Raw genomic sequence first — 25,782 nt, 5'->3', positions numbered from 1 at the left:
AGAGATGAGAGGATCCGACACTCGGTTTGAGCTTTTGATCTGTGTGTATACTGCCTCCTGCTGGTCTGTGAACAGTGAAGCACTGTTTACCTTGTGCTGCGCTGCATTGCATATTTCACGCCTCGTTTCCTGTGTTGAATCAATTTAAAGCGTCAAACCTTCAAGCATTCATCAACAGCGTCTTTGCAGGTCGTTTTAAAAGGAATTCTGCTCAGTTTGGAATATCTTTCTCTTTTCTTACACGACAACTAGATCAATATTTGCCATCTTTTCTCACAGACGCCAGAGACACATCTGCAATGTTGGGTAACAGCAAAGAAGAACAGCCTAAAGCTGCTCCATTGACCATGAATTGGATATTGCTTTTTTTCTGGATTGCTTGTTTTGCCAATAAATTCAAAATAACAAATTTTTACAATAGTGCTGAACTCGATAAAATCTATCCTCAGAAAGCCATTCCGGCCATCGTCACTGGCTTTTTATCCATCATTTCAATTTCAATTGTGCATAGCAGAGACAGTTTGGCAGGGAGAGAGATGTTTGTTCAGAGAAACAAACTATCCTACGGCATTGTCATAAATAATCATGATCCTCTTAATTCAATAATTTAACAGTCAACGTGTCAGAAACAAAATATTCTCACACATGCTGTGGCTGGGTGAGTCAAGTTTGCTTCCAGCTCTTTAAGACTGGAGCTTTTTGTCTCATTTTACTAATTTAAGGCTACATATTTTTCACTGTGTAGGTGTCAGAGACTCTGGTTGTACGCAACGGGGATTTCCTCGTGCGCGACTCTCTGACCAGCGTGGGTGACTACGTACTGACCTGTCGATGGGATAATGAGGTGCTGCACTTCAAGATCAGCAAAGTCCTGGTCAAATCCAATGAGACCAAGGTACGTATTAAAGCTTTTAATTGCCGTCTGTTTCAGCACTCATTGCTTCTTAACAACTAAATGCCTTTTAGATGAATCTGTCGTTGTTGTCTGTATTCTCTCCAGTTTACTAGCCTTTATAGACTTGACCAAAGCTTCCTCCTCTCATCACACTACTTGAATGTAGCATTGTTACTGGTATTTTACACCTGTGTTTTGCATGTCAAGATCTATCCTCCCTTTGCATAGTATCTTGTTGACCAGCTGAGCTTTTCTGTCTGCCTTCAAACCTCATTACCACCCTGATTACTGATTTCTGTTTTATTTGATCATCACAGAGCCGTAATTAGATACTCCTGTAATCTGTAAATGGTTCAAGCACTGTAGAAATACTGCAATTTAGGAGTAACAGCAGCATTTTTTTTTGTGCTCCAATTTTCTTCCTGTTAACATGTTGATGGTGCAAACCAACTACTAAAACAAAGGTGTTATTCAATTCTATCATCTCTTCATCCTCAGGTGCAGTACATGCTGGAGTCCGACAGCTTCGACTCGGTCCAGGAGCTCGTGCGGTTTTACGTGGGCCAGCGCAAGCCTGTCTCCCAGTCCAGCGGAGTCCACATCTACTGTCCTGTCAGCAGGACTCTCCCTCTGCGCTACTTGGAGGCCACCTTCGCTTTGGCCTGCGGCAAGCAAGGCTCCGCTTACTCACCGTCCAGTCAGAGGGGAGCGTACATCAAGAGACGGAGCGTCACCATGACAGATGGGCTGACGACTGAGAAGATGATACCTCACAGGTGAGCCTGGAGAACGAGGAGCGTTTGTGTTTTGTTTTTGTGTCAGAAATGCAACAACTGAGCGGCCAATAATTAAATCCTGACAGTTCTTTTTTGGCAGTCTTCATCATATCATATATCATATTTCATTGTTTCATTCTTGCTTTATGTTACGTACATATCAGTGACTCAGACAGTCCCAGTCCAGTAAAGACACCAGTGGCTCCACCAGAACCAGAGCCGGAACCTGTGCCCAACTGCAGGTTGTGTGTGTGTGTGTGTGTGTGTGTGTGTGTGTGTGTGTGTGTGTATGTGTCACCAGTGTTGTTTCGAGCACTTTTACTATTTCACTTTCCTTCCAAAGTCCCGAATTACCTCACTACACACCGTTAGCACCTCCCCTAGAAATGAGCATCATGTCCTGTTAGTACTTTGTGAGTGTGAAGTTGCAAAAGGACTTGTTCACTTTGCCACTTCTGCACTGAATCTCTCAAGTTTCAGACAAAGCAACACTGTTTAAAACTTGAATCTACAAAGAAGGAGCTGACAAATATGTTGTGTAATGTGAAAAATACATTTAAGCCTCAAAGGGAGTATGGAACGTTTCAACAAAACCAGTTCTATTTACACACTTTAGAAAGCAAAGATGTGTGGGAGGGATATATCTGGGGATCTTTGTTGTTCCCACTGTTAAAGCAAAAAACATATTGACTATGCACGTTAAACACTAGTTGTACATTTTATAGTTACATTTATTTTTTGCTGTTAATCTTTTCCTGAGAAGCCACAATGCTACATTCTCTGCTCCTGCTTTATAGTTTGTAGTTTATAGTATTTTATTCATTAATAACCCATAATTAATAAGTGTTTCATGAAGTAGAAGAATTGTCTTGCACCAACTAAAATGTCTCCCACTTTTCTCACCCTAAAATAATAAAACCACCACTCCTATCATCTGAAACCAATAAATGTCACACCCTGAACTGCACTGCTTTGTGAGGTTCCCTTCAGTGTCCTGACAACTTTTAAATCCCTACCGTAAGATTTTTTAACATTCTAAAAATGTTGTGTTGGCAGCCCGTCGACAATCCACCACCATAAAGATGCAATGCGGAACTGTGCAATGAGCATGGACCAGATTCAGGAGTACCGCTGCCCCTTGTCACCTGTTGGGGAAATCCCACTGTCTCCTGCTTATAGTGCTAGTAAGTCCCACAGACACACAGACTCAGACACATTAATAAAAAAGCAAAAGCTCCTTCCTTCACGTTCACAAACCGCAGTCTCCATAAGGCTATTCTCTCTTTCCTCAGTCACCAGGCAGAGAGCCCACTCAAGCGGCCGGGTCCTGGCTGTCATCCCGCCCTCCCCCGTGATGAGACGTTCAAGCGACCCTCAGCTCAGCCCCTCCGCCAGTAACAACCCTCCAGAGCATCCCGCGCACACCTCTCACTCGGCACACTCCACGCCCGCCCATCATCCCAGCTACCAATCGCATTCCTCAGATACAGCAGGGAGCTACTGTGACCTCAGACCTTGCCCCGCCGGGCCCCCTAAACCCCCGACTAAGAGCTACGTGGAGCGATTGCGGGTGGAAGAAGGGAGGGAGGATGGAGCGAGGCAGGAAGGAGAGGGGTTTTTCAGCGCCCCACAGGTGGAGACAACGTCTTCGTTCAGGCCATCCAGGTCCGAGACACATACCCACACACACACACAGACACACACAGACACACGCAGGATTAGGCTTCCAGACTTGCTCTTTGGGGTGTTTCCAAAGGATACTTAACCTGTTTTTTTATGAAAAAGGGATTTACAACGCAAAAAGCTTTTGGAGTTTAGTGAGGGAGTGAGTGAGTCTTAGCACTATTCGCCTTTTTAGGTAATTGACAATGTATAAGAAATAGAATAGAAAGAAATTCAGGAGCAAGTTCAGGAGTACGGTAAATGCATTGAGGGCTGATAGAGCATTAATAAAAACATAGGAAATTTGACAATTTTGAAATGCGCTGTGGTTGTTGCTGGAGTTGCCAACTTTCATTTTGTGCAACAAAGCATGATATGCTAAGCCAGTACACAACAGCTCACTATTTGCACCAATGGTGGAAATCAATTCTGCTTGAATTGTTCTCATTTTAGGTTCCATAGTCCATTTGCTAAGGTTGGACGTACATTGAAATGTATAGTTGTCATCTCATAGAGAGAAGAAAGGTACAGAAGTTTGGCCAAATATTTCACCTTCCTGTATGTCAATTTATCTGATGGCTGGACTTTCAGCTGAATCAGATTGGTGGCATCAGTAAAAATAAAAAAGACTTCCACTAAACTGTTGATCAAGACAAGGGAGCTAGAAAGAAACAGTTAGGGATCATCACTACAGATTAATTTAAGTTGGTGTGTTCAAAGGTCAGCCTGCTGACATTTTGCCACACAGGGCAAAAATAGTGGAGTGAGGCAATTTCAACCAGGCACCGCAGTACAGCCTGAGTACAGACTTGAATATACGGACGATAATCATATGGGAAATAGCCTGAGGGCAGACTTTGTGCTGTGGTCAGAAACACAGCAGATGCTGTATTTCATTGGGCAGATCAGGCTTGTCACAGGAAAATGGTACACTAAGGTTGGCAACAGCACAGGCAGCTGCTTTGGACATCTAAGAGTCCCCTGTGAATTTTCTCAGCAGGGGGCGCCGGTCCACTGGCAGCCCCCTCGCTCTAACATCTCTCAATAAATTGCATGTATATAGGTCCTGTTTGTGCATGTGCATGTGTGTGTATTTCAGGCCTGTGTGTGTGTAACATGAATAATAATAGAGTGAAAATAGATTGAATTTATCGTTGCACGATTAATAAAGTAATTCTTCTTCTTCTTCTTCTTCCTCTTCTTCTTCTTCTTCGTCTTCTTGTCAGTGTTAACACTACTGTGGAAAGTGGCAGTTATGGCAGTAAACACGACTTATGTTTGAGGCACCAGTGTGAGCCAGTGACTTGGCTGTGGCATGATTAGGACAATGTTACTTACGTTAGAACTAGTGTTGAGTGAGACATTGTGAAGAATATTGTGTATTACATTTGGTTTGCATATGTATTAGTGGGCATTCACGCAAGATCAGGTTGTCTGGCGAAAACGCAAATCCTCATGTTCGTTTTGAATGGGGGGAGTGTGTTTAGACAGCAATGGTAGAAGACGCGGACTCTACTTTTTCGAGAAATGCAACCCAATGTCACGCTGCGGTGGCCAATGCGTTCAGACTTGTCACAGTCAGTTTTTGTTTTTTTTCCATTCTGCCTCTATCACTGCCACAAGAGAGTTTTGAAAAGCTGTGAGGGTAAAAAAAATTAAACACATGCACTTAACTGCCCAGGAGATTGTGTAACAACTGATTGTTTCCTGCAACAAGCTCCAGAACAGTCCCTGAGCCCCCTCTGTCTCTTTTCTTTCTCTCTTTCTTTGTGAAGTGAAGCTGCCTTCAAGTGCGGCCAGAAATGTTGAGATCATAACAACGATCTGTCGGAATACAATAGCCTAACCATGAAGTATTAAATCTACTTGTGCTACATCAGGGGGTTAAAGGGTGTCACACAAATGGGCCATAAGTGACACTCCCACTGCTGGACAAGCATCCATCAATTTGCCTTACTCTGAGGTTATGTGAATGCAGCCTTAGTCCAGTTTGTTGATATGTCCAAAAGCCTTATATATCAGCTGCCCACGTCACATTTGCTAGAAAGTGAAAAGGTTATTACGTCACAGTTATTATGTCCACACTTGCCAGTCATGCTAGATATCACCAACACATCACCATCCGTTGGGCAAAACAAAGGACGGACAGGTTATTGAGCGTTCGCACACTGTCACCAAACAACCCCCACGTCCTGCACTGACTGACGTATTTTCCTGTTCTTGTCCTTGTTGGGGACACATCAGGACGCATTAGCATTTAGAATACAAAAGATAGGTGGCCAAACCACCTCTGCAACTGGTTTAAGTAATCTGATTACAATATGTCTAAGTGGTCGTTTACACATGCATTTAGCACTGTCCACATTCAGTCGCCCCAGACGCAGTTTTGAAACTAAGTGTAAACAAGGACTATGTACCCTATTAATCTCTATAACACTCTTCTCTTGTGGTCCTTGCTCATGTGTATGTCCTGGTTCAGTGTTCTCTAATAACACGATATAATTGCTCCTTGCAGGTACGAGTCTTCCCTTATGCCAGCTGAGAATAAGCCTCTAGAAATGTCGGTGCTGAAGAGAGTCAAAGAGCTGCTGGCTGAGGTGGATGCAAGGACCGCAGCTAAACATATCACCATTGCAGACTGCACGGTACTCTCACACACACACACACACACACACACACACACACACACACACACACACACACACACACACACACACACACACACACACACACACACACACATACACATACACGCATAAATACAGTATATGCAGTTCACATGCAAGCACACATGCTTACACATGCATACAAGAGCAATTAAATACACATTCATCCATGCTGACTTGCATAATCACATACAGTAAATGCACAAAGACACCGGATGGGAACACCAATATGCATGCATATAGGAACACAAATGTAAGCACACATACAACTTACCTTTTTTTTTTTTTTAACTCTTGGACAGGTGGCTAGAATATTAGGTGTAACCTCAGACATGCAAAGGATGATGGGAGTGTCCTCAGGGTTGGAGTTACTGACACTGCCACATGGACACCAGCTAAGACTTGACCTACTGGAGAGGTACAAATACGCTTTTTCCCCTGCCGACTTCCTTTATGTATAACTCTCTAACTCCTTCATTAATTCAGCTATTGATTATCTGTAATCTTCTGTGCTTCTCCTCCATCTCCTCTCTTCTGTTCACTCCTCTGTTCTTATCTTTGTAACACAATATAATCAGCCACAATGTGAATTTCCAGAGTGGCTTTCAAAATAGGCCCTCTGCTTCCCTATCAGCAGCAGTAATCAACGTCTATTGATGTGTTTTATTGAAAATAATGTTCTTCTTTTCTCAGGTTCTACACCATGTCTATCATGATGGCAGTGGACCTGCTTGGCTGTACGGGAAGCACAGAGGAGAGGGCTGCCCTGCTCCACAAGACCATCCAATTGGCAGCAGAGTTGAAAAGCAACCTGGGCAACATGTTTGGCTTTGCTGCCGTGATGAGAGCCCTGGAGCTTCCACAGGTAGGAGAGATACAGACTAGTCACCATCATTAGCAAAAAAACCTCCAAAGGGTTTCCATAAAAATAAAAACAATTGCGTGTTATCCATTGCTGCAGATTTCCCGCCTGGAGCAGACGTGGGTGACATTACGCCAGAGACACACAGAGGGCGCTATTCTGTATGAAAAGAAACTCAAACCTTTCATGAAGAATATGAACGACGGCAAAGGTGAGATTATAGTTAATTGGTACGTGTTTGCAAACGTTTCATTATAAAAATGTACAACTCTGGACTGAAAATTTGCCTTTGCTTACAGAGTCGAATGCCCTGTCCAACACCTCCCTTCCCCACATCATTCCCGTCCTGTCCTTACTGGAGCGGGGCATGGCTGTAGGGGAGGCGCTGGAGCCCTGGGAGAGTGCAGAGGTGGGAGTAGATGTGGTCATGTACCACCTAGAGGCAGCTCGTACCATCGCGCATCACAGGGAGATCTATAGAGCCAACACTGAGATCAAACTGCAGGGTAAGGCCAAAGGCAGTCTTTGGAAGTGTGACCTGAGACAGTACCAGTGTTGTTTTAGCTCTGTGTAGCAATTCTGGGTTGTCAGTCTTTTGGTCAGTCTGGCATTTGGCATTCCTCCTACTTTTGGATGGACTGCCATTTTGTAGACATGAGTCCTAATGATTTTGTTGATCCCCTGACTTTTCCCCTAGAGTGAGATTTTTCAACAACTACTTGGATGATCCTCTGTGTTTTCTACTGGTGTTCAAAATTTGATATGCCCAATACTAGTTTATCATAAAATACCTTTAAAACTAATGGTGTTCCCATAACCCTCAGCTGAACTTTGTGTTAACGCTATCAAACAAATGTTAGCATGCTAACACACTTCTAATGCTGCCTTCAAACGGAACTTGTTAGCTTGTGGTCACAACATGGGAAGTCATGTATACAATATACTTGGCGTTCAAGTATTAAGTCGCGAGAACATCCCTGCTAGGCGATGACAACATAAGCCGCCAAGGATAACCTATAGCACGGATAACAACTCGTGAACTTGGAGCTTTCAGAAAATTTCCACTCATGAGGCTGTAAATACAACAAAAGGGGGACAATGATATGGACCGGTCTGTGAACACAGGAAACACGACCCCATTTGAAGGCAGCATAAGATGAACGTGGAGGACATTATATCTTTAGAATATTAGCATTGTCATTGTGACCATGTTGCCATGCTAATGTTAGCATTAAACTCAAAGCACCACAGTGCTTCTCACCACCCCGTTACCCCTAATACATTATGGTTTAAGCTCATTAATACAATCAACAAGTAGTACTGTGTTACATCTCATGCTGTTAATACATTGCTGTTAATAATGATGTATGTTCAGTATCACTGATTTGATGTAATGATCGTGTGGTACTATGTTAATTGTATTGATCCCTAATACCTCCCCAATGGTTCTCAGTTTGAGGCCATTACTGCTTTATTGAACAGTGTGCCAATAGCTCACATCTCTGTTTCCTGTTATATCTCATTATCGATCAGCCTGACCTCAGTGTGCTCTCCACACCAACATTTCTACAAGCCAAATTTGAGATGCTTACTTCATACAGTTGTTGAAATCAGTTCAGCTCAAGATATGTTCAAAAGCTATCTTTCAAAGCATAAGGTTAGGGAGTTTGAATGATTTACTTGGGCATCCAATAATGGAAGGTTCATTCTTTGCCTTGGGAGCAGTATGTGGTGCAGAATAATCTCAAAGCTCCACTTTAACCTCATCTCACAGTCTTCATCAGCAAATGGAAATGGCTCCAGGTGTCATCCCGTGACCTGGGGTGTCGAAAGTCTCTCATGTGATAATAAGTGGTCATATACAGGGGAGAAGAATGCTGATGAAGGCATAGGATGTGATTGAATGGCTGGTTAATAGAGCTTTGAGCTAACGTTACTTTGTCACACTGAATGATTGATATAGTTAGATAAAAGTTTTAGTTTTTCTACAGTCTTGTTTTTATTATTATCCAATTACCGGTATGAGATATTATTAACTTTTTTTCATTTTCTGTTAACAGTGATTATCATGAATACAGTGTCATCTACAAAGATTAACACTCACTCCTCTCCTCTCCAGGATTCCAGGAGCGAGCAGAAATACACGAAATCTTTCAGACAGAGTTTCAGATGCGTCTCCTGTGGGGCAGCCGTGGCTCTGAGGGCAGCCAATCGGAGCGTTATGAGAAGTTCGACAAGGTCCTCACAGCTTTGTCGCACAAGTTAGAGCCTCCCGTGCGCCACAGTGAACTATAGCACCTGCCCTAACACCCGACATCGCCATAACACCCCCATCTGCACTCACCACTCATTGTGGTACGGTCTTGTTTTGCATCGGAAAGGATGATGTGGAAGGGTCCAACGTGAACACTTGGAGGCGGGGGGGTGAAGAGGCAGCTAACAGAGCATGTGCAGAGAGCAATACAGAAAAGAGGGTCTTACTTATAACACATGTTGCACTCACTGTGGACTTCTCGTTTTGTTCCTCCCTGTGGACTTCCTCACTTAGCACTAAAATATTTAGATGGCATCGGAGAGGAGAGATGCTAAGTGGAAAAGAAGATGGGGATGACGGGTGACCAGCTCCTCTTTGTAACAGTGACATGTACGGAGCGTCCAGAGGGCCAAATAGAGCTGCAGAGTTTGGCTTTGCTCCAATAAAACACAGACTCTCTCTTGTTTCAAACAATCGCTGTCACACACTGTTGCAGAAATGCTAACAATAACTTACATAGCTCATGTATAAATGTTTTGTGTGTGTGTTTGTGTGTGTGTGTGTGTGTGTGTGTGTCTGTCTGTAAGCGCGTGTATGTATGTTAACATTCCTTCTTTTCTTTGTATTGCATTATTGTTTCATGTTTTTGTCTTATTTATTTGTTATGATCAAAGGAAATATCATGGACGTTGCTTCAACAAACTCATGAGAATCAGCCAGTGCTCATTCTGAGGAAACCATGTTCATAAAACCTCATTAAATATGTATCAAGCAGTCCCATTGAATCCCATTAATAATGTATCAGGCATGCATTAATAAATGTATCAGAAATAAAACATTTGCAAAAGTAATCTAGCAACTTCAATGTGAGGGCTTTGCGAGTTGTTAAAAATGTTAAGAGGACAAAGCAACTTCCCTTTGTTGTAGCTGTTTGACTAATACACTTGATATTCTGTGCCTCGTGCATATAATGTATCTTAAATGGCATTATAAGACAGGGGGAAATGGATTCATGTATACTCTTTAAATTTAGTTTAAACAATGTTTCACTTAGTATAAAGACATTTATGAACATATGTTGGTATGACTGCAGCTTCTGTTTGTGAAGTTGCTGAAATAATTGATGCATGCAGCTATAAATGTTATACCAAGTAAAATGTTGCTTTAATACTAATTTAAATATTTGTCAAAACTTGAGAAGAATGCAGACGATACAGTGAAGAACTTTCATGTCTTTGGATAATCTTGAATGATACCAAACATACAGAGAAATCTGTTATCTTTCATCTTTTTTTTTCCAGTTTGAAAACCAATGAATGTGAAAGAAGTTGACCACAGCCCTACAAAGAATGTCTTTTAGTTGTATGATTTGAGTTTGTGTTTCTGTAATAGAGAGAATCCGTTTATTGCTATGGAATTGCATTTTGGTTGACTGTTCAGTGTTAAATTGTTTCTGTATTTGCAGCATGTGGGCCTAAAAGGGCTGGAGCTGACTCCCAGGGATATGCAATAATTTCAACCAAGGGCTGAGGCCCCTACGGAACAGTCCCATTCACAATATTCATTTTTACGCCCCTGACATCACCTTCTTTTTAAAAACGTATACTTTGTTCTCTCTTACCTTATCCAAACTGATCATCTATACATGAACTAGGGTTATATCAGATATCAAACAGGAATAATTCTAAAAATATCCTTCTACTAGAGAGTTGCATATCAGAGAGTCTTACATGGAGGTTTGATTGTCCTTTCAAGACTGAAACTGTACAGGGACCAGTTCATGAGGTGAGGAGCCATGTGACAGTTCTCACCTTGGTCCAGCAGGGGGCGATCTTTAGTCAGAAAAAAAACAAACACTTAATCATTAATTGTAATACAAAATTGGAAGACATATGCTCAACATTTCTCACGTGTGTTTTGAGACCAGTGTTTGATATCGATGTTATCAGATATAAAATCTATGGTTTATTTTTAATATCTGATAACACTGATGATGAAAAAAGGGATGATGATGATGATAGTGATGATGGTGATGACAACGATGATAATGATGTAATGTTTTTATCTGTCCTCTGTTGAATGCTGTACAGGAATGTTCTGATTGTGTGGATTCTCCTGTTTTTCTATAACAGGACTGTGTGAGATGAAAAGCAAAAAGAAAAGAAACATTTCAGGACTGATCTCGTGTTTTTTCTACGTACTGTACATAGCAGTTCACTTTTTTTCAAATAAAATGATTGCTTGTGTCGAAGAGTTGGGTTTTGCTTTACATAGTTTGACTAGAATCATTTAGTTGGGTTATCATTATAGGGTTATACATTTCTTACGGTCATCAAATCCCATGAAAAGACCTTGACCGACCAAGTGTTGCCATAGCTTATTTGTCTGTGAATTAGACCTCAATTGCTGGGCAGAAACTATTAAAAACACATCAAAATGCCACACTGTTGCACGGTTAATTATTATGTTTTTATATTTTGATGGGATTTGTTGACTGATTATTAGAAAAATAAAGCAATAAGATTAAGAAGAAGAATAACTAAGACACATATAGATAATTTCCAGATATTTAAGCTATATAAACACACAAATGATACATTTCTTGCTAGTAGAAAAGACACCACCACTGAGTTCCAATACAAATACGTAGCTACTGTTACTTAAGAATTGATTAGTATAAAAGGTTGGTCTTGTCCTGATGGAGCGATTATCTTGCAATGCACATTGATAGCCAATAGGGGACAGCATTTCACTGTCAAATCGAAGCTGACTCGTCTCTAATATACAGTTCAGCTATCCCTCCTCTAGCCAGCTGACATGAACATCCTGGTTCCTGGTCCAATTTGGGTGCCATCCTGATTTTTAACGGTTCCTACCCAGGTAAAAAAAACAACATTCTTCTAACAGTTTCTTGGATCTTGCACTCTCCTGGTCACTTCATAAGCTACTCTATTAGTGTTTTTATTGTTGATTATGCAAATAAAATCTGCAATGTATCTTATGTTCAGCTGAAAATGCACCACATGAAGTGAGTATGCGTGTCGTGCAGGCACCACACATTGTTCTGCAGACAGACCAATGGTGATGGTAGTGTGTGTGTGTGTTTGCGTGTGTGTCTTTGTATCAAAATATGCTTTTGTGTGTACTGTATGTGTGCATCAACACATGTTTATATATGTTTATAAAAAGCATACTTATTATACTCACATATCTGTCATACTTTCTGTCTGAAATGCTCTGTTTTAGCGTCTGTCTTTTTAAGCACCCTCCCCCACAAAAGAACCCAGTCTGCTCAGATTGGCCGGCATTTCCGGGTCTTCCACATCTGCGCTCTTGGTGTCTCTGCGCGGCACTTTCTACCTATGTTTAGTATATTTGTGACATAACAACCCAACAGCCAACTGGTTCACATCCTATCTTGTCCCATATTGCAATTTTTTCAGGACCCCATGGCGTAACTTGTCAATGCCGTCAATCACATGATGCACCCGGTAACAGTTAGCACGGGGAACAAGTTGTTTACATTGTGAACTCACATAAAATCACTTGGTTGTGGTTAGGGGATCATGGGTGAGGTTCAAATAAGTGAATTTGTGTGAGTCAGGGGACGCACAGGATGCATGGGATGCACAGGACGCATGGAACATGAATGGGTCACAAACCATGGTCTCCTGAGTAAAAGTCCACTGATAACGCACGAACGCAAAACAAAAGAAGAAGAATTTGACGTCTTGGGAATGACAGTGGGCTGTGATGGCTGTGTGCATTGTAGTATTTATATAGCACCTCAAACTGCTTTATAATAAAAAAGACATGGAAACTTTTTACAATATGGGACCTTTAAGAAAGCTATAATGTCGAACAGGAACTACAATAGAATCAAAGAGAATAGGATGCCCCATAATCTGCTACAACAGAAAATTATCATTCGCTCTGCTCTTTGTCTCCCCTTTCCATACAGTTCCATAGGCGTAACATGTTATGGATGTAATCTCTAAGAGGATTCTCTCTGCTCGATATCATGGTACATGTTAATTTCAGCTCTTTATGTTCCTTATTGAAACAGACCCAAGATCTCCCAGGCCTGCCAACCAGTCAACCAACCAGCCATCCAACCCTCATCAATTCACCCCTAATCTCTCCCCCCAGTCCTTTTATAGCTAATCCATTGTGTGGGTCATTGTCATCTGATCATGTGTGACCCTGGCTGCTCGAGCTGGTGCCTGGCAGCGTAACATTGACTTTTGACATCTACAGGCAGATATGGATATGAAACTTTTCTTAATTTCCAAAGAGAATGTCTAAAAAAAGGCTGAGAGAGGCTGAGATGAAGATGAGTGAAGTGTGAGTGGGATGTTGGAGACAGGCAACAAAATAATAGGAAAAAAACATAGTATTTTGTATTATTAATAACCCTATTAAAAAAAGAGAAGAAAATCTTATAAAAATGTTTGACCTCATGAATCAATTATCAAATCATTTTTTTCAGGGAGGGGACATTTAATTTTAAAGTCTATGATATTGCTGTTGGATGATGAGAGCAGATCATTTTAACAGGATATTGTGTATTCAAGTTTTACAAACACTACATTAAGGAAATTAGATTAGATTAGAATGTCCGCAATGATTAAGGTTAACAGGTATTTCTGCTACATCAACCGAATATATCCATTTAAAAACATCAACATATCTCATAATCATCTTGATTTAACATCTAATTTGAATATTTACAACTGTAAAAAACAAATCATATTTAAGATAAGTATTGCAACCATTTATACACACGTAAAGGTTTTTTATTGTTGATCACTACTCAGAGGAAGAAAACAAGTCAGAGTATAACAGAAGCGTGGCATACCATCCACAGCTGTAGGCACCTCAAAGCAGCTTAGCAAATGTGCGATGACACCCAGTGATGGTGTGATCACTCCTGGATAACTCATGAAACCTACAGCCATAACAATCCCACCCACACCCCATCTTCTGCCTCTTTGCCTCCCTCTGAGCTGACTGTATACTCTGAAAGGCCGCAGCCACAAATGGCACTCATCATGTCTTCATCATCTTACAAAACTTCCACTGCGGCCTCCATCATCAGAGGGACCCCCTCGTTTTCCCGCCTGCTGCCTCCCCACCCTCGCCTCATGCTTCCCTCGCCCCCGCCAGGCCCCTGGTCGATCTGTCTATCTGCCCCTGCACTGACTCCTCATTAACACATGAATGAAGACAGGGAAGGGCCCGCTAAGGTTTGGACGCCAACAGAAGGCAGCAGATTTGCAATTCAAACCTCTGACTGACCCCCTTCCACCCCCACCTCGTCCTCCCGGCCGCCATGTATACTGGGACTTGAACCGCCACCAGTATGATTGAGGATGCATGTATAGGGAGAGAGGCATAGAGAAAGACAGTTGTGCTTTCACACACTCATGCCATGCACACTTTTATATTGACTTACACAATGCAAATACATGCAAACATGCACATGCACAGGCCATGTGAGAGAGCGCATGCTGTACTAATGATTTTCCAATATAATGATTTTCTAAAAGAAATTTAAGTCCAAGTAAATAGTAGTTCATAAATGGGGCACTACTCAGAATCAGTTACAGAGTGCAAACCAAACACAAGGACATGCAGCGTTTAGTTACTGTGCACCACAAACCTGCAACAAACGTCTAGAGGATATAAGATTTGCAACATCTTTGACCAAATCCATTAAAATCTTTCATGTTTTGCATTATGTTGGACTGAACCTTAAATATTAACTATGAACCTCCTGTTCTTTTTTTGTCTATGTTCCCACTGTTTTAAATTCCTTTAAAATGTTTCTATTGTTTCATTTTCTTTTTAGAGGTTTATGTTATATTTCTTTATTGTTGAATTGTTTAATGCATTGTTTAAAGAATATCAAATTTCTTTTGTGTATGAAATGTGGGATTTAAATAAACTCGCATTGCCTTTGGATACATTTACAAAAGTTAAATCTAACCATCAGAAGAATTTGCTCAAGAGCTCTTTGTCTCCACATACTCAGGTCAAAGGTCTCAATATACAAAATAAACTAAATGAATAAAATTGTTAAAGTACAGAGGTAATAAAATAAACACCATTTTAATTCAACACACATATAATATAATGTACATATCTCTATATATATATGTATAGATAGATAGATCACTTTGGGCACAACCACAATTAAATCTATGGATAGATAGATAGGTATAATTGTGGTTGTGCCCAAAATGATTCACACTCAATATTCCCTACACAGGCAAGACCTTGTAGAGGACTAGTATAAAGAGATTGACTGATTTGGGCCTTGCCATTTTCTTCCATTGATGCTATATGTACAACATAGTAGTGTGCAAACAATTTCATTTCTTTCATTCTGGATCGTCATAAAATTTATTGAAAACCTTGTAGCCTATAACATTGTTTGGTAAATGCACTCGTTTCAAGACTAGAATGGAGACAAGACAGAGAGATATGGAAATGATCAATTAAATAACAAACAACTTTTCATTCTAAGATATCTGGGTTTGCTTTCAGTTTGCTGATTATAAGAAGTCCTCTATTTTTTCCCCAATTATTATTGCAAAAAATAAACATTCAAATATACAAACATTGCAGAGATGTACTCAACGCAACGCTACAGAGAAACAAGAATATGAATTTAAATAAGTCAATAAAAATACTAATAATACAAATATCACTGGGATGAATACACTAACATCATTTAAAATTATAATAAAAAATAAAAAAAGTGTGCTATTCTTCTTTAAAGACTTTACCACACAGTTTGACCGAAATTGGGGGTAACTTTCGTTATTGTGCATTTATGTATGTAAAGTGTTCCATAAGATTATACTATTCATTGTATCAAACACGTCTAATGGCATATTTATATTAAATTTTGATACAATGCATAGTTTTACACAATATGTAATGTTTAATTCGACTCCTAAAGTCTCCTCTTTTATGGAAAATTGTATCCAAACGTCACTTCCGACTTTACTTCCGCTGCTTCCTGTATGTGCCGACAACATGGCAGCGCCCATAGCGATTCACCTGGAGTTTGGGTAGGCACATTCAAAACGCTTAATCATAGTTTAGTCTGCGTGTTTTGGATTTCTGTCAGCAGTTTTGTGGAAACGAGACTGTGATTTAACGCTGCATGAGTTTGTTTTTGTATCGTTTTCATCCGTTCATTTAAACGAGACCTGAAAGCAGTGAAACAGCTAAACGCTTGCTATTTGTTTATGAAATATGCACATTCGTGTGGTCGTTTCTTCTCACCTTTACAAGGGTTAGAGAGGTTGCATGTTGACTTAACCTGTTTTAGCAAATGGCACACTCATATAACGTTACACGGCAACAGAAGTGAATAGAGTGACTCGCCTTGTACCATCTCTTTCTGACCATGCTGCACTGTGCAGTCTGTAAAACCATAAACATATAAAGCTGTGAGGTTACCTCCCACTCCTCTCCTGCAGCTCAGCCAGATGTGCAAAGTCGGCCGTGGAGGATATTTGACTGAACATAATCAATGACCTGCGAAACACCCCCAATTAAAACTATAGACCTTTTAGACTCGTGTCAGGCTAACATCACTGACATCAGGACTTGATTTGAGCTTGGCTGCTGGGACAATTGTCTTAGGTCTATTTGAGACTTATTAATACAACAATAAATATGACAGCAGAAGATAGGTGGGGGCGGAGTTTAAAGTCATGTTTATGTATAGATTAACTCTTTATCAAGAAGAGAAAATATCATCGTAATATACAATTATTATATGTATGCATTATACTACTGTCAAAGCTCCATATAATTAAAAACAAAACTTTTATGTTAAAGTTATTCATAGGTAGCTTCCAGCAGGTCAGATGAATTGATATTTATCTACAGACACCATAGAGTTTAACATGGGGAAATAACGTTTCCAATAATAATACATATTATCTTGTGTTTAAATGTATCTTTCAGTGTATCTAGACATTAAAAACTGAAGTTCTTTCCATGAAACTTAAAAAAAAAAAAGTAAATCACAGGCCTTTAGATTAAAGTGTTACTTAATTTCAAACATTTGACATAGTAATGGCTAAAATAACCAGACAAACGTGTCTGTTTTTGGTGAATCCAGTGAATTACACACCTGCCAGTTCAAAGAACCGAAACATAGTGATACAAAAATCCTAAAAGAAAACAAAATTGTCATGAAGCTGCAATGCTGAATGATTTGCAACATTGTACAAAATGGCATAATACAAGCAGAGGTATACAGGAAGGACTGTAATGTGTAATATGTGGGGAGCAGCAGCTTGTACACCTGAATCCTGTCAACCGAAACTTGTTGCCAGTGTGTCGCTGTGGATTCTTTCAAGACCCAGAGTTTCCTGACTAAAACACACAATATACAAAACCTTTTCTTTGTCCCTCCAAACTGCCCCAATTTTATATATTTTACCCTGCAACGCGTTAAGACCACTCCAATGTATGTGTATTCTTTATTAAAGTATCTAACGCCAGTTTGAAATTAGTAATTTCATTTTCCAGTACTCGCAGCTCAGCTAGACTCTGTGTCATGTCAACACACAACTAGTTCTTCCTGTGTAGTGTCACAAAACACAAGCTTTAAAGACCTATCTGACTCTATTTTTTGTCTAGAGGTGGAGCAGAGCTGCTTTTTAATGGTGTGAAGGAACATCGTGTGACTCTTCCAAGCCAAGCCGAACCTTGTGAGTATCACCTGTCAGTGCGCGTCAGAACTGGAGCCTCATTGTGAAACAGCGATGTGCTCAAGATTTTCTTTCTTTGAAAAAGAGGTTGCGTGTTTACAGTTTAAGAGACCGTAGTGACACAACATCCCAGGAAACCCGGGGCTGAAAAATGTTCCTAATGAGTGTCAGAATTGCTACTTAAAGGACCTGTCCGGTGTTTCTGCACTGCACTCATGCATATTGTATGGTATGTGCTCATGGTGGGACGCTTGAGCATTAAAGCGGCTTTTTTAACTACTAATGTTGCTCAAAATAACACCAAACCTCTGCAGTAGCACGATACGTATCCTTACACATGAATCAAAGCACCAACAACATAGTTAGTGAACCCGGAGTTTATTAAAAGAGTATTTTTAAAGACTGGCCCCAGCTCCTCTCATAGTCAAGCCCATTCAAGTCGATTACCAAATGCAATCCAAAAGGAAGGAGTCCATTGGTGCTTTTTTTATGTGTAGGCATACTTGACATGCTACGGCAGAGGTTTGGTGTTATTTTTAGCAGTATTAGTGTTTTAAAAAAGCCGTTTTAATGCCTTCACTGTACTGCCCCGAGCTAATCAGTGTTAGCCACATCCAAGTGTTAGTGACTCTACCGGATTTCTCCGTTAATAGTTGTTACACGGAGAAAAACTGTCTCGATGGCTTATTAGATGTATGTAAGTACCGAAAAAGACCATGGGATGATTTTGCGCCGGAATTGCACTTAACTAAAGACTAAATTAAAACTAGGCCTAGGTTCAGTGTGATGGAGGAGAAGCCAAAGAACTCTTCACACTCTCGATCACTTCTGTTCGTTTCATTGATGATGTTTCATTCTGTTACCTGATGAATAATGTGCAGGATTCTTTTGTTTGGAAATGTTTTGTCCGGCATTTAAAGATGAATCACATAAAAATGCGAAACCCTCAGTGTTGTCCTGATTTCACATAATTATAGCTGTTATCTAAAACAATTAACATGATGCAGATAGTATTTCTTATTTTAGATATATCATAATGGCCAAATATTTAACATATTTGCCCTTTATTTAGCCTTGAAGTCTTTTGAGATACATTATGTCCTTAACAAGAGAGACATGAAATTGTAGCTATAGCTTAGGTATCTGCATTTAGTGACGTGTGATTTATCTTTTTTTTGCATTATTTTTACTTCAGGGCTAGTTGAGCTCCATGTTACAAGGTTTTGGCCACATTATGCTAGTGTCATACAACAACAGGAAAATCTGGCAACTAGAATGGTCAATGTTCAATGTTGATGCAAGCTCTATCCCTTTACTAGCATTTAAAACCAATATCATCAATAGGGCTGTGTATTGGCAAGGATCTAAGGATAAAATAAATTCAATTCAATTTTATTCATAGTTCCAAATCATAACAACAACATAACATATATATGACTTAAACCAGCTTAATGCGGTTCCTTTAATGCCAATTAGATGCTCCAGTGTCTATAGCAGGATGCAATGGTCAATAGTGTCGAAGGCCGCACTAAGTTCTAGTGAAACAAGTACAGAGACAAGTCCTTTGTCTGAAGCTATTAGAAGGTCGTTAGCAATTTTTACCAGTTCTGTCTCAGTGCTATGATTCACTCGCAATCCTGACTGGAAGTCCTCAAATAACTCATTATTATGTAAAAAGTCACACTGCTGATTGGCGACTAATTTCGCGAGGATCTTAGAGAGAAAAGGAAGGTTAGATATAGGTCTATAGTTGGCTAGTACCTCAGGATCAAGACTGGGCTTTTTAAGAAGAGGTTTAATTACAGCTACTTTAAAAGACTGTGGTACATAACCTGCTGATAAAGACATGTTAATCATATCTAATACAGGAGTGCTAACTAAAGGTAACACTTCTTTAAGTAACCTAGTTGGAATAGAGTCTAGGAGACAAGTAGAGGGCTTTGATGCTGAAATAGTAGAGGTTAATTTGTTATGGTCAACTGTAGAAAAACAGTCCAAGAATAGGGGTTACTATTCAGTAAATTGCCATACTGTAAGCAAGGTGATGTATTGCTTTTGAAAAAAATATAATTTTAGGAAAACTCATTTCATACAGTAGGGTCAAGTTTTAAAAAAAGAAATGGTATCACTAGAATGACTAGCATCACCTTTTCAGTCATTCCCAATTTATGCAGTTCCAAGATCGTTTAGGGACCCCAGTATGCAGAAATATTCAAATTCTCTATTCAAAAGCTGCATGGTTTTTGACCAAAATTGCATGAGATTAGTATATATGTTAGGGAGACCCATTTTCATTCAGATATCTTGAGGTCAGAGGTCAAGGGACCCCTTTAAAAGTGGACATGCCAGTTTTTCCCTTGCAAAGATTTAGCCTAACTTTTGTTATTTATTCCCCTTCCTGATGTTCTGGCATGGTATGATTGATACCAATGGATTCCTTATCTAGTTGATAGTATCTAGTTGAAGTTGAGTGAAACCAATATATCCACTCTAGCTTTAAAAACGGAGCCCGCTACAGCCTCTGAAAGACAGTAATGTCAGCTAAGATTGCCAGCAGTCCCACGGCCCTCAGAGGGTTAATTAAAAATCTATAGTGTTTTGGAGAATCAATACAGTATCTCAGAACATAATATCACAATACTCAACTGTATTGATATTTCCTCACATCCTAAGTTTATAAGCTTTATATTAGCTTTCCTTTTGCACTTCTCTGTCTCGGCTTCCATCATTTGTTACTCTCCTATCACTTTCCCTTTTCTTCTCTGCTTCCATTCTGACCTCTAAACTGATCTTTTTCACCTCTTTCACCTGTGAATGTTGCCCACTGCTAATGCCAATGTATGTGTGTTAGTGACTGGAGGTTGTAAAGCGTTCAAAGAGGGAACTTTAGCCTTTGTTTTTTTCTGTGGGTTGCAAAAGAGCAGAGGGATGACAGAGCTTTTTTTTTTCTTCTCTTCTGAGATCATTTTGGTTGACTTGGCAGGTGTGTTCTCATTTCTCGATTCATAAAAAACTTTTCCACCCCAGGATCCAAATTGATTGTGAATTATTTTGTGGGATTTATGCTCCTTCCAGTACGGGTCACTAACTAAGCATGGAGGAGGCTAGCCTGCGGTACAAGTTTATTTCCCAAATCGCTCGCAGACCCGGCTCTGGAGGAGGAAAAGTGAAGTGAATGGAAGTTACCTAGAGGTTAAAGAGAGTGTGTGCCTGTGTGTGTGTGTGTGTGTGTGTGGGGGGGGGGGGGGGGGCAATTGAGAGAAATATATGTCTTTGGTATTTGACTAAACAAAGGGTGTTCATCCATGGCGCTGATGTTACCACGACAACAAAAAGACAAAAGTTGACCAGAACAGGGAATGTCAGCCAGATATGACCTGTGTGTATGCATGCATGCGTGTTTGTGTGTGCGTGTATAACACTAGAAGACCAGCGGTCTCGCCATGTCGTGCAAAATGTTCATATTTTGAAAGTCACAGGAGCACAGACATTTTGACATAACATTTCCTGGATATGCTCATTGTGATCTTAAGTCTGGGCTGGGCTGTGTGTCTGGCAGGTTCGCTGATCCTGAAAATGTCGCTCTAAACTAATTTTGCCTTACACATCACGTATGTGTTTGCGCGGGTGTGTGTTCGTACAGAAGGGGTGCAGTGAAGGCAGATATAATTGGTTCTGAATCCTTCGTATTTCTCTTCTCTGACCCAAGCCGGTGATTGATGACCCTCGACTGAAAGACCCCACCCCCACTCTCTCTTTCTCTATCTAAGTCTCTCTCTCATATACACATACACACGCACGCACACGCACACACACACACACACACACACACACACAACAAAACCCCCATGGTCTAAGGATCACACAGTTTTTGCCCCTCGCATCAGCCAAAAGATGGATGACTCATCCCCCCTCACATGGCCGTCATAATCGTACAAAGACAGAAAAGCGAACGGAGAATAAAGGGGGGAAAACTGCATGCACAAAAGAAAAACGGGCTTGGTTTTGAATCAGCGTCAAAATGGCGCCTTTTTCCTCCCCTCCCTCCCATGTCTCCTATACACCCACGCAACACAGCTTCCCCAAGATGCTTCAGGAGCCCGCAATACATTTTCCCCTCTCTCTTTTGTGCTAGTTCCCTTACTCCCCCCCCTCTACCTGGAACGCAAAGCGCTATCTAAAACCTTGTCCTCTCAGCCTCTCCATGTCATTGTTCTATCCTTTCCACCTCCCTAACTCCTAATATCTTTCGATTGTCTTCCATTTTAACAGGTCTTTTATAGAAGCCTGTTTTTTTGCTTCGGGTTGATTTAGATTTGTAGCCCTGTGTGTTACCTTTTTACAAGAAAGCCATAAAAGGCAGCGCCTGATGACTGTTTCTGTTGTAAAAAAAAAAAAAAAAAAAAAAGCTTAATTGATGAATGTCTGAATTATTGCCGACCTGTGTATTGAGCTAAGACAATCTACTTATTTTCTATGTGCAACTTTTAACATGTTTGCTTGTGTGTGTGCGTGTGTGTGTCTCTGGGGAGAGAAAAAAAAAGAAGGTGAAAGATGGAAAGAGATTAAGGAGAGAAAGAGGGGAGGAGAGCAGGTTTTACGAGAGAATGAGTGTGTGTGTGTGTGTGAGACAGGGAGAGAGAGAGAATGTAAAAGTAAATGGCCGAGAGGACGAAAGAGCGAATAAGGGGTAATGATGGAGAAAAATTACCAATAGTTAAAGGCAGAGAGAGCAAAGAAGGAGTTATGACTGCTGTAGTGATTAGTTCTGTTTTTAGCGACGCAGAGGTGCAGGTCAATTGTGTGTGTGTGTGTGTGTGTGTGTGTGTGTGTGTGTGTGTGTGTGTGTGTGTGTGTGTGTGTGTGTGTGTGTGTGTGTGTGTGTGTGTGTGTGTGTGTGTGTGTGTGTGTGTGTGTGTGTGTGTGTGTGTGTGTGTGTGTGTGTGTGTGTGTGTGTGTGTGTGTGTGTGTGTGTGTGTGTGTGTGTGTTATATATATATATATATATATATATATATATATATACGTATATAGAGGCCTGCAACCATAGAAAACCAGCACTATCATTATACTGAGCTGGCTGACAGCACTGCACTTAACCTGAGCACCATTTACACAGGCTTGAGACTGCATGTGCGTGCGGACACACACACTCACATTACACATCACATATCATCCACATAGTCCGTTGCCCTCATAGCCACAGTGACCAGGCAGGCTCCTCTACAAAACTCTCCATCTCAAGCTAAATGCTGCAAGTAGGCCTTTTAATATTTCTGTTATAACTCGTGTGTGGAATAAGCTTTAATGAGTTCTTAGCTTTTTTTTTCTTTTTTTTAAATCTTGTGGTTATTTGCATTATATGTTTTGTCATCAGCAAGCATTTATAAGCATTTATGTAATATTATGGCTGAATAAATGAAACCGTAAACTCATCACTCGTCCACAGAAAATAGAAAAAAATGCCTGGGCCTAATTTTGATTTTAACCCCCTCAGTATCATTTCATCATCTGAAAAACTGGAGACAGCAAGTGTTTTTTGGCTTAAAAGTCTCAGTAATTTTTTGATATGCACAAAAAGCATGCCTAAATTTTATATCTTATAGAAAAGTTAATGGAAAATCCAAATTTGGTTCTACTTGTGAGCATACAGCAGCAGTTTTCTGGATGTATTTAATGACTTTGGACAGTTTTATTTTGATATACGCTTTGCCATTGATCCAGCTGACCCGCTGAATCCCTGTGTGGTTCGACCCCTACCTGCTACGGCTTCACAGATCCCCTTACACCTGGTATAGGATGACTCACTGTTGTCCTCTTACCCTCGTATCTGCTCCATCTGCTGCTGCTGCTGCTCTCTTTTTCTCTTCCTCTCTATTTTCCTCCCCTCTCTTCTGTTTATTTACTCTCTCCTTGTTCATTTCCATCCTTCGTCTCCCCTCTTCTTTCGTTCCTGCATAGACTGGTCAAGGAGGCCGATATTGTTCATTTTGATGGTGAGTCTATGTGTGTGTGTGTGTGTGTGTGTGTGATATGGCTACTAGCAATCGCAGTGCTGCTCTAAAGTGCTATCGTGAGTCGTCGTGCTTGTGTAGATTAGAAGACAGCTGTGATCATATACACACACCGCACACTCGGACGTCACAACAAAAAGGTCATGAGAAAATATTTACATTTGTGTGTTTTGTTGCATTCACCTTTTTATTGTTGTTTGTGTCTATTTATTACACTGTTTTCCTATTGTTTTGTAAGGGAACACACCACGTACTTGCATGCATACACTCCAAAGCTCTTAGACCACCTTGAATCTTGATGGTGACAACGGCTGTACCTATAATATATTCATCATTAGCTGTTTAGTGGGGATTTATCCTAAAACCTTGCATTGTTGTCGCCTTTGTGGCTTTCTGTCAGTCGGTCTGAGTGAGGCTCAACCTATTGTTGGGACAAGGTCAATCTGATTGTTCAGGGGGTCAGACTCATAGAAAATTCAAGCATTGCTGATATTCAAGCTCAGGCGAGAAGCATCGCATTTAATGTTCCAATCCAACAAAGAGAATTATTATTCTGAAAACTGGATTTTCTCATCATTTATATTAGTCCTGCGTTGAAAAATGTCACTACAAGTATGAGGCTAGGGAGAAATATAATCTGGAATTTTTAAGAAGTACATCCTTTTGACAATGTCTGGCTTACTATTTAAATTTTTCATTTTAAACTTGGAAATGACACCTCGAGACATAGATGTTTTGTTTTCTAATCTGTTCAGTCGTTTGTGGATCGAAACACGCAAATCATTCATTTTATTTCTTTTCCAGCCAAGGTGAACAATGTCGCTCTTGGCCATTGACATCAGTCAACCCTCCCCCATTTCCAGTGCCCCCCCCCCCCCCCCCCCCCAAACATACACATACACTCATAAATATACATGCACACAGAAACACACACACACACACACACACACACACACACACACACACACATACACAACCGCGTCCCGCCTGGTGCCTCTGTCGCGTCACATCGACCAGGGGGCTGGAACCATGCACCTTGACCCTTCACCCCTGACCTGTGACCTCTGTTGTCTGCCTGTTTATGGACTGTGTGTGTGTGTGTGTGTGTGTGTGTGTGTGTGTGTGTGTGTGTGTGTGTGTGTGTGTGTGTGTGTGTGTGTGTGTGTGTGTGTGTGTGTGTGTGTGTGTGTGTGTGTGTGTGTGTGTGTGTGTGTGTGTGTGTGTGTGTGTGTGTGTGTGTGTGTGTGTGTGTGTGTGTGTGTGTGTGTGTGTGTGTGTGTGTGTGTGTGTGTGTGTGTGTGTGTGTGTGTGTGTGTGTGCGCGTACGCTTTGTAGGGGACGTGAAGCAGCTGCTGGTCTGGATCCAACAGAACCTGCTGAAGGAACGGCCCGAGCTCTTTGTCCAGGGAGGCTCTGTGTGAGTGTGTGCGTGCACTTGACACACACTTGGATTCGTGTACAACAATATAACCTGAAAATGATTATTTCATAAATCACACTGCCACAGAAGCAAAATCAAATCTGACAAATCTGACTGTAGTATTTGATCAAAACAGCTCTATGAGAACAGTTTCTTAATATATTGAAAGTGTGAAAATAAAACTGAAGTGAGTCTAGGAGCATTTTTCCTGCAGTTAAAAAGTGCTGAAATGCAAAGAAGAAAAAAAACTGTCTAGCCTTCAGGTTATGGGTTTCAGTAAGATGATTACCTGTGTGCATGTGAGCTTGCTTTTGTGTGTGTGTGTGTGTGTGTGTGTGTGTGTGTGTGTGTGTGTGTGTGTGTGTGTGTGTGTGTGTGTGTGTGTGTGTGTGTGTGTGTGTGTGTGTGTGTGTGTGTGTGTGTGTGTGTGTGTGTGTGTGTGTGTGTGTGTGTGTGTGTGTGTGTGTGTGTGTGTGTGTGTGTGTGTGTGTGTGT

The 25,782-nt window shown here is 40.7% G+C and overlaps 2 protein-coding genes across 2 annotated transcripts in view; both read left to right on the top strand.

The window, feature by feature from the left end:
- The window catches only part of sh2d3ca (SH2 domain containing 3Ca), a 55,587-nt gene extending 45,584 nt beyond the window's left edge, over positions 1-10,003 (top strand). Inside the window, exons 6-15 of the mRNA XM_083929312.1 lie at positions 746-895; positions 1,394-1,671; positions 2,728-2,855; positions 2,964-3,336; positions 5,849-5,978; positions 6,302-6,417; positions 6,693-6,864; positions 6,961-7,072; positions 7,161-7,367; positions 8,981-10,003. Coding sequence (XP_083785438.1) covers positions 746-895; positions 1,394-1,671; positions 2,728-2,855; positions 2,964-3,336; positions 5,849-5,978; positions 6,302-6,417; positions 6,693-6,864; positions 6,961-7,072; positions 7,161-7,367; positions 8,981-9,156 — 1,842 coding nt within the window. The 3' untranslated portion in view covers positions 9,157-10,003. The remainder of the gene's footprint in view (positions 1-745; positions 896-1,393; positions 1,672-2,727; positions 2,856-2,963; positions 3,337-5,848; positions 5,979-6,301; positions 6,418-6,692; positions 6,865-6,960; positions 7,073-7,160; positions 7,368-8,980) is intronic.
- Positions 10,004-16,156: 6,153 nt separating this feature from the next.
- urm1 (ubiquitin related modifier 1) overlaps positions 16,157-25,782 on the top strand; it is a 12,838-nt gene continuing 3,212 nt past the window's right edge. Inside the window, exons 1-3 of the mRNA XM_083929252.1 lie at positions 16,157-16,194; positions 17,783-17,853; positions 25,203-25,284. Coding sequence (XP_083785378.1) covers positions 16,160-16,194; positions 17,783-17,853; positions 25,203-25,284 — 188 coding nt within the window. The 5' untranslated portion in view covers positions 16,157-16,159. The remainder of the gene's footprint in view (positions 16,195-17,782; positions 17,854-25,202; positions 25,285-25,782) is intronic.

The sequence above is a fragment of the Echiichthys vipera genome, assembly GCF_963691815.1.
Source record: "Echiichthys vipera genome assembly, chromosome: 16".
NCBI classification, from domain to species: domain Eukaryota; kingdom Metazoa; phylum Chordata; class Actinopteri; order Perciformes; family Trachinidae; genus Echiichthys; species Echiichthys vipera.
The sequence above is the reverse complement of the archived record's forward strand: the minus strand, read 5'-3'. Positions and strand labels throughout refer to the sequence as shown.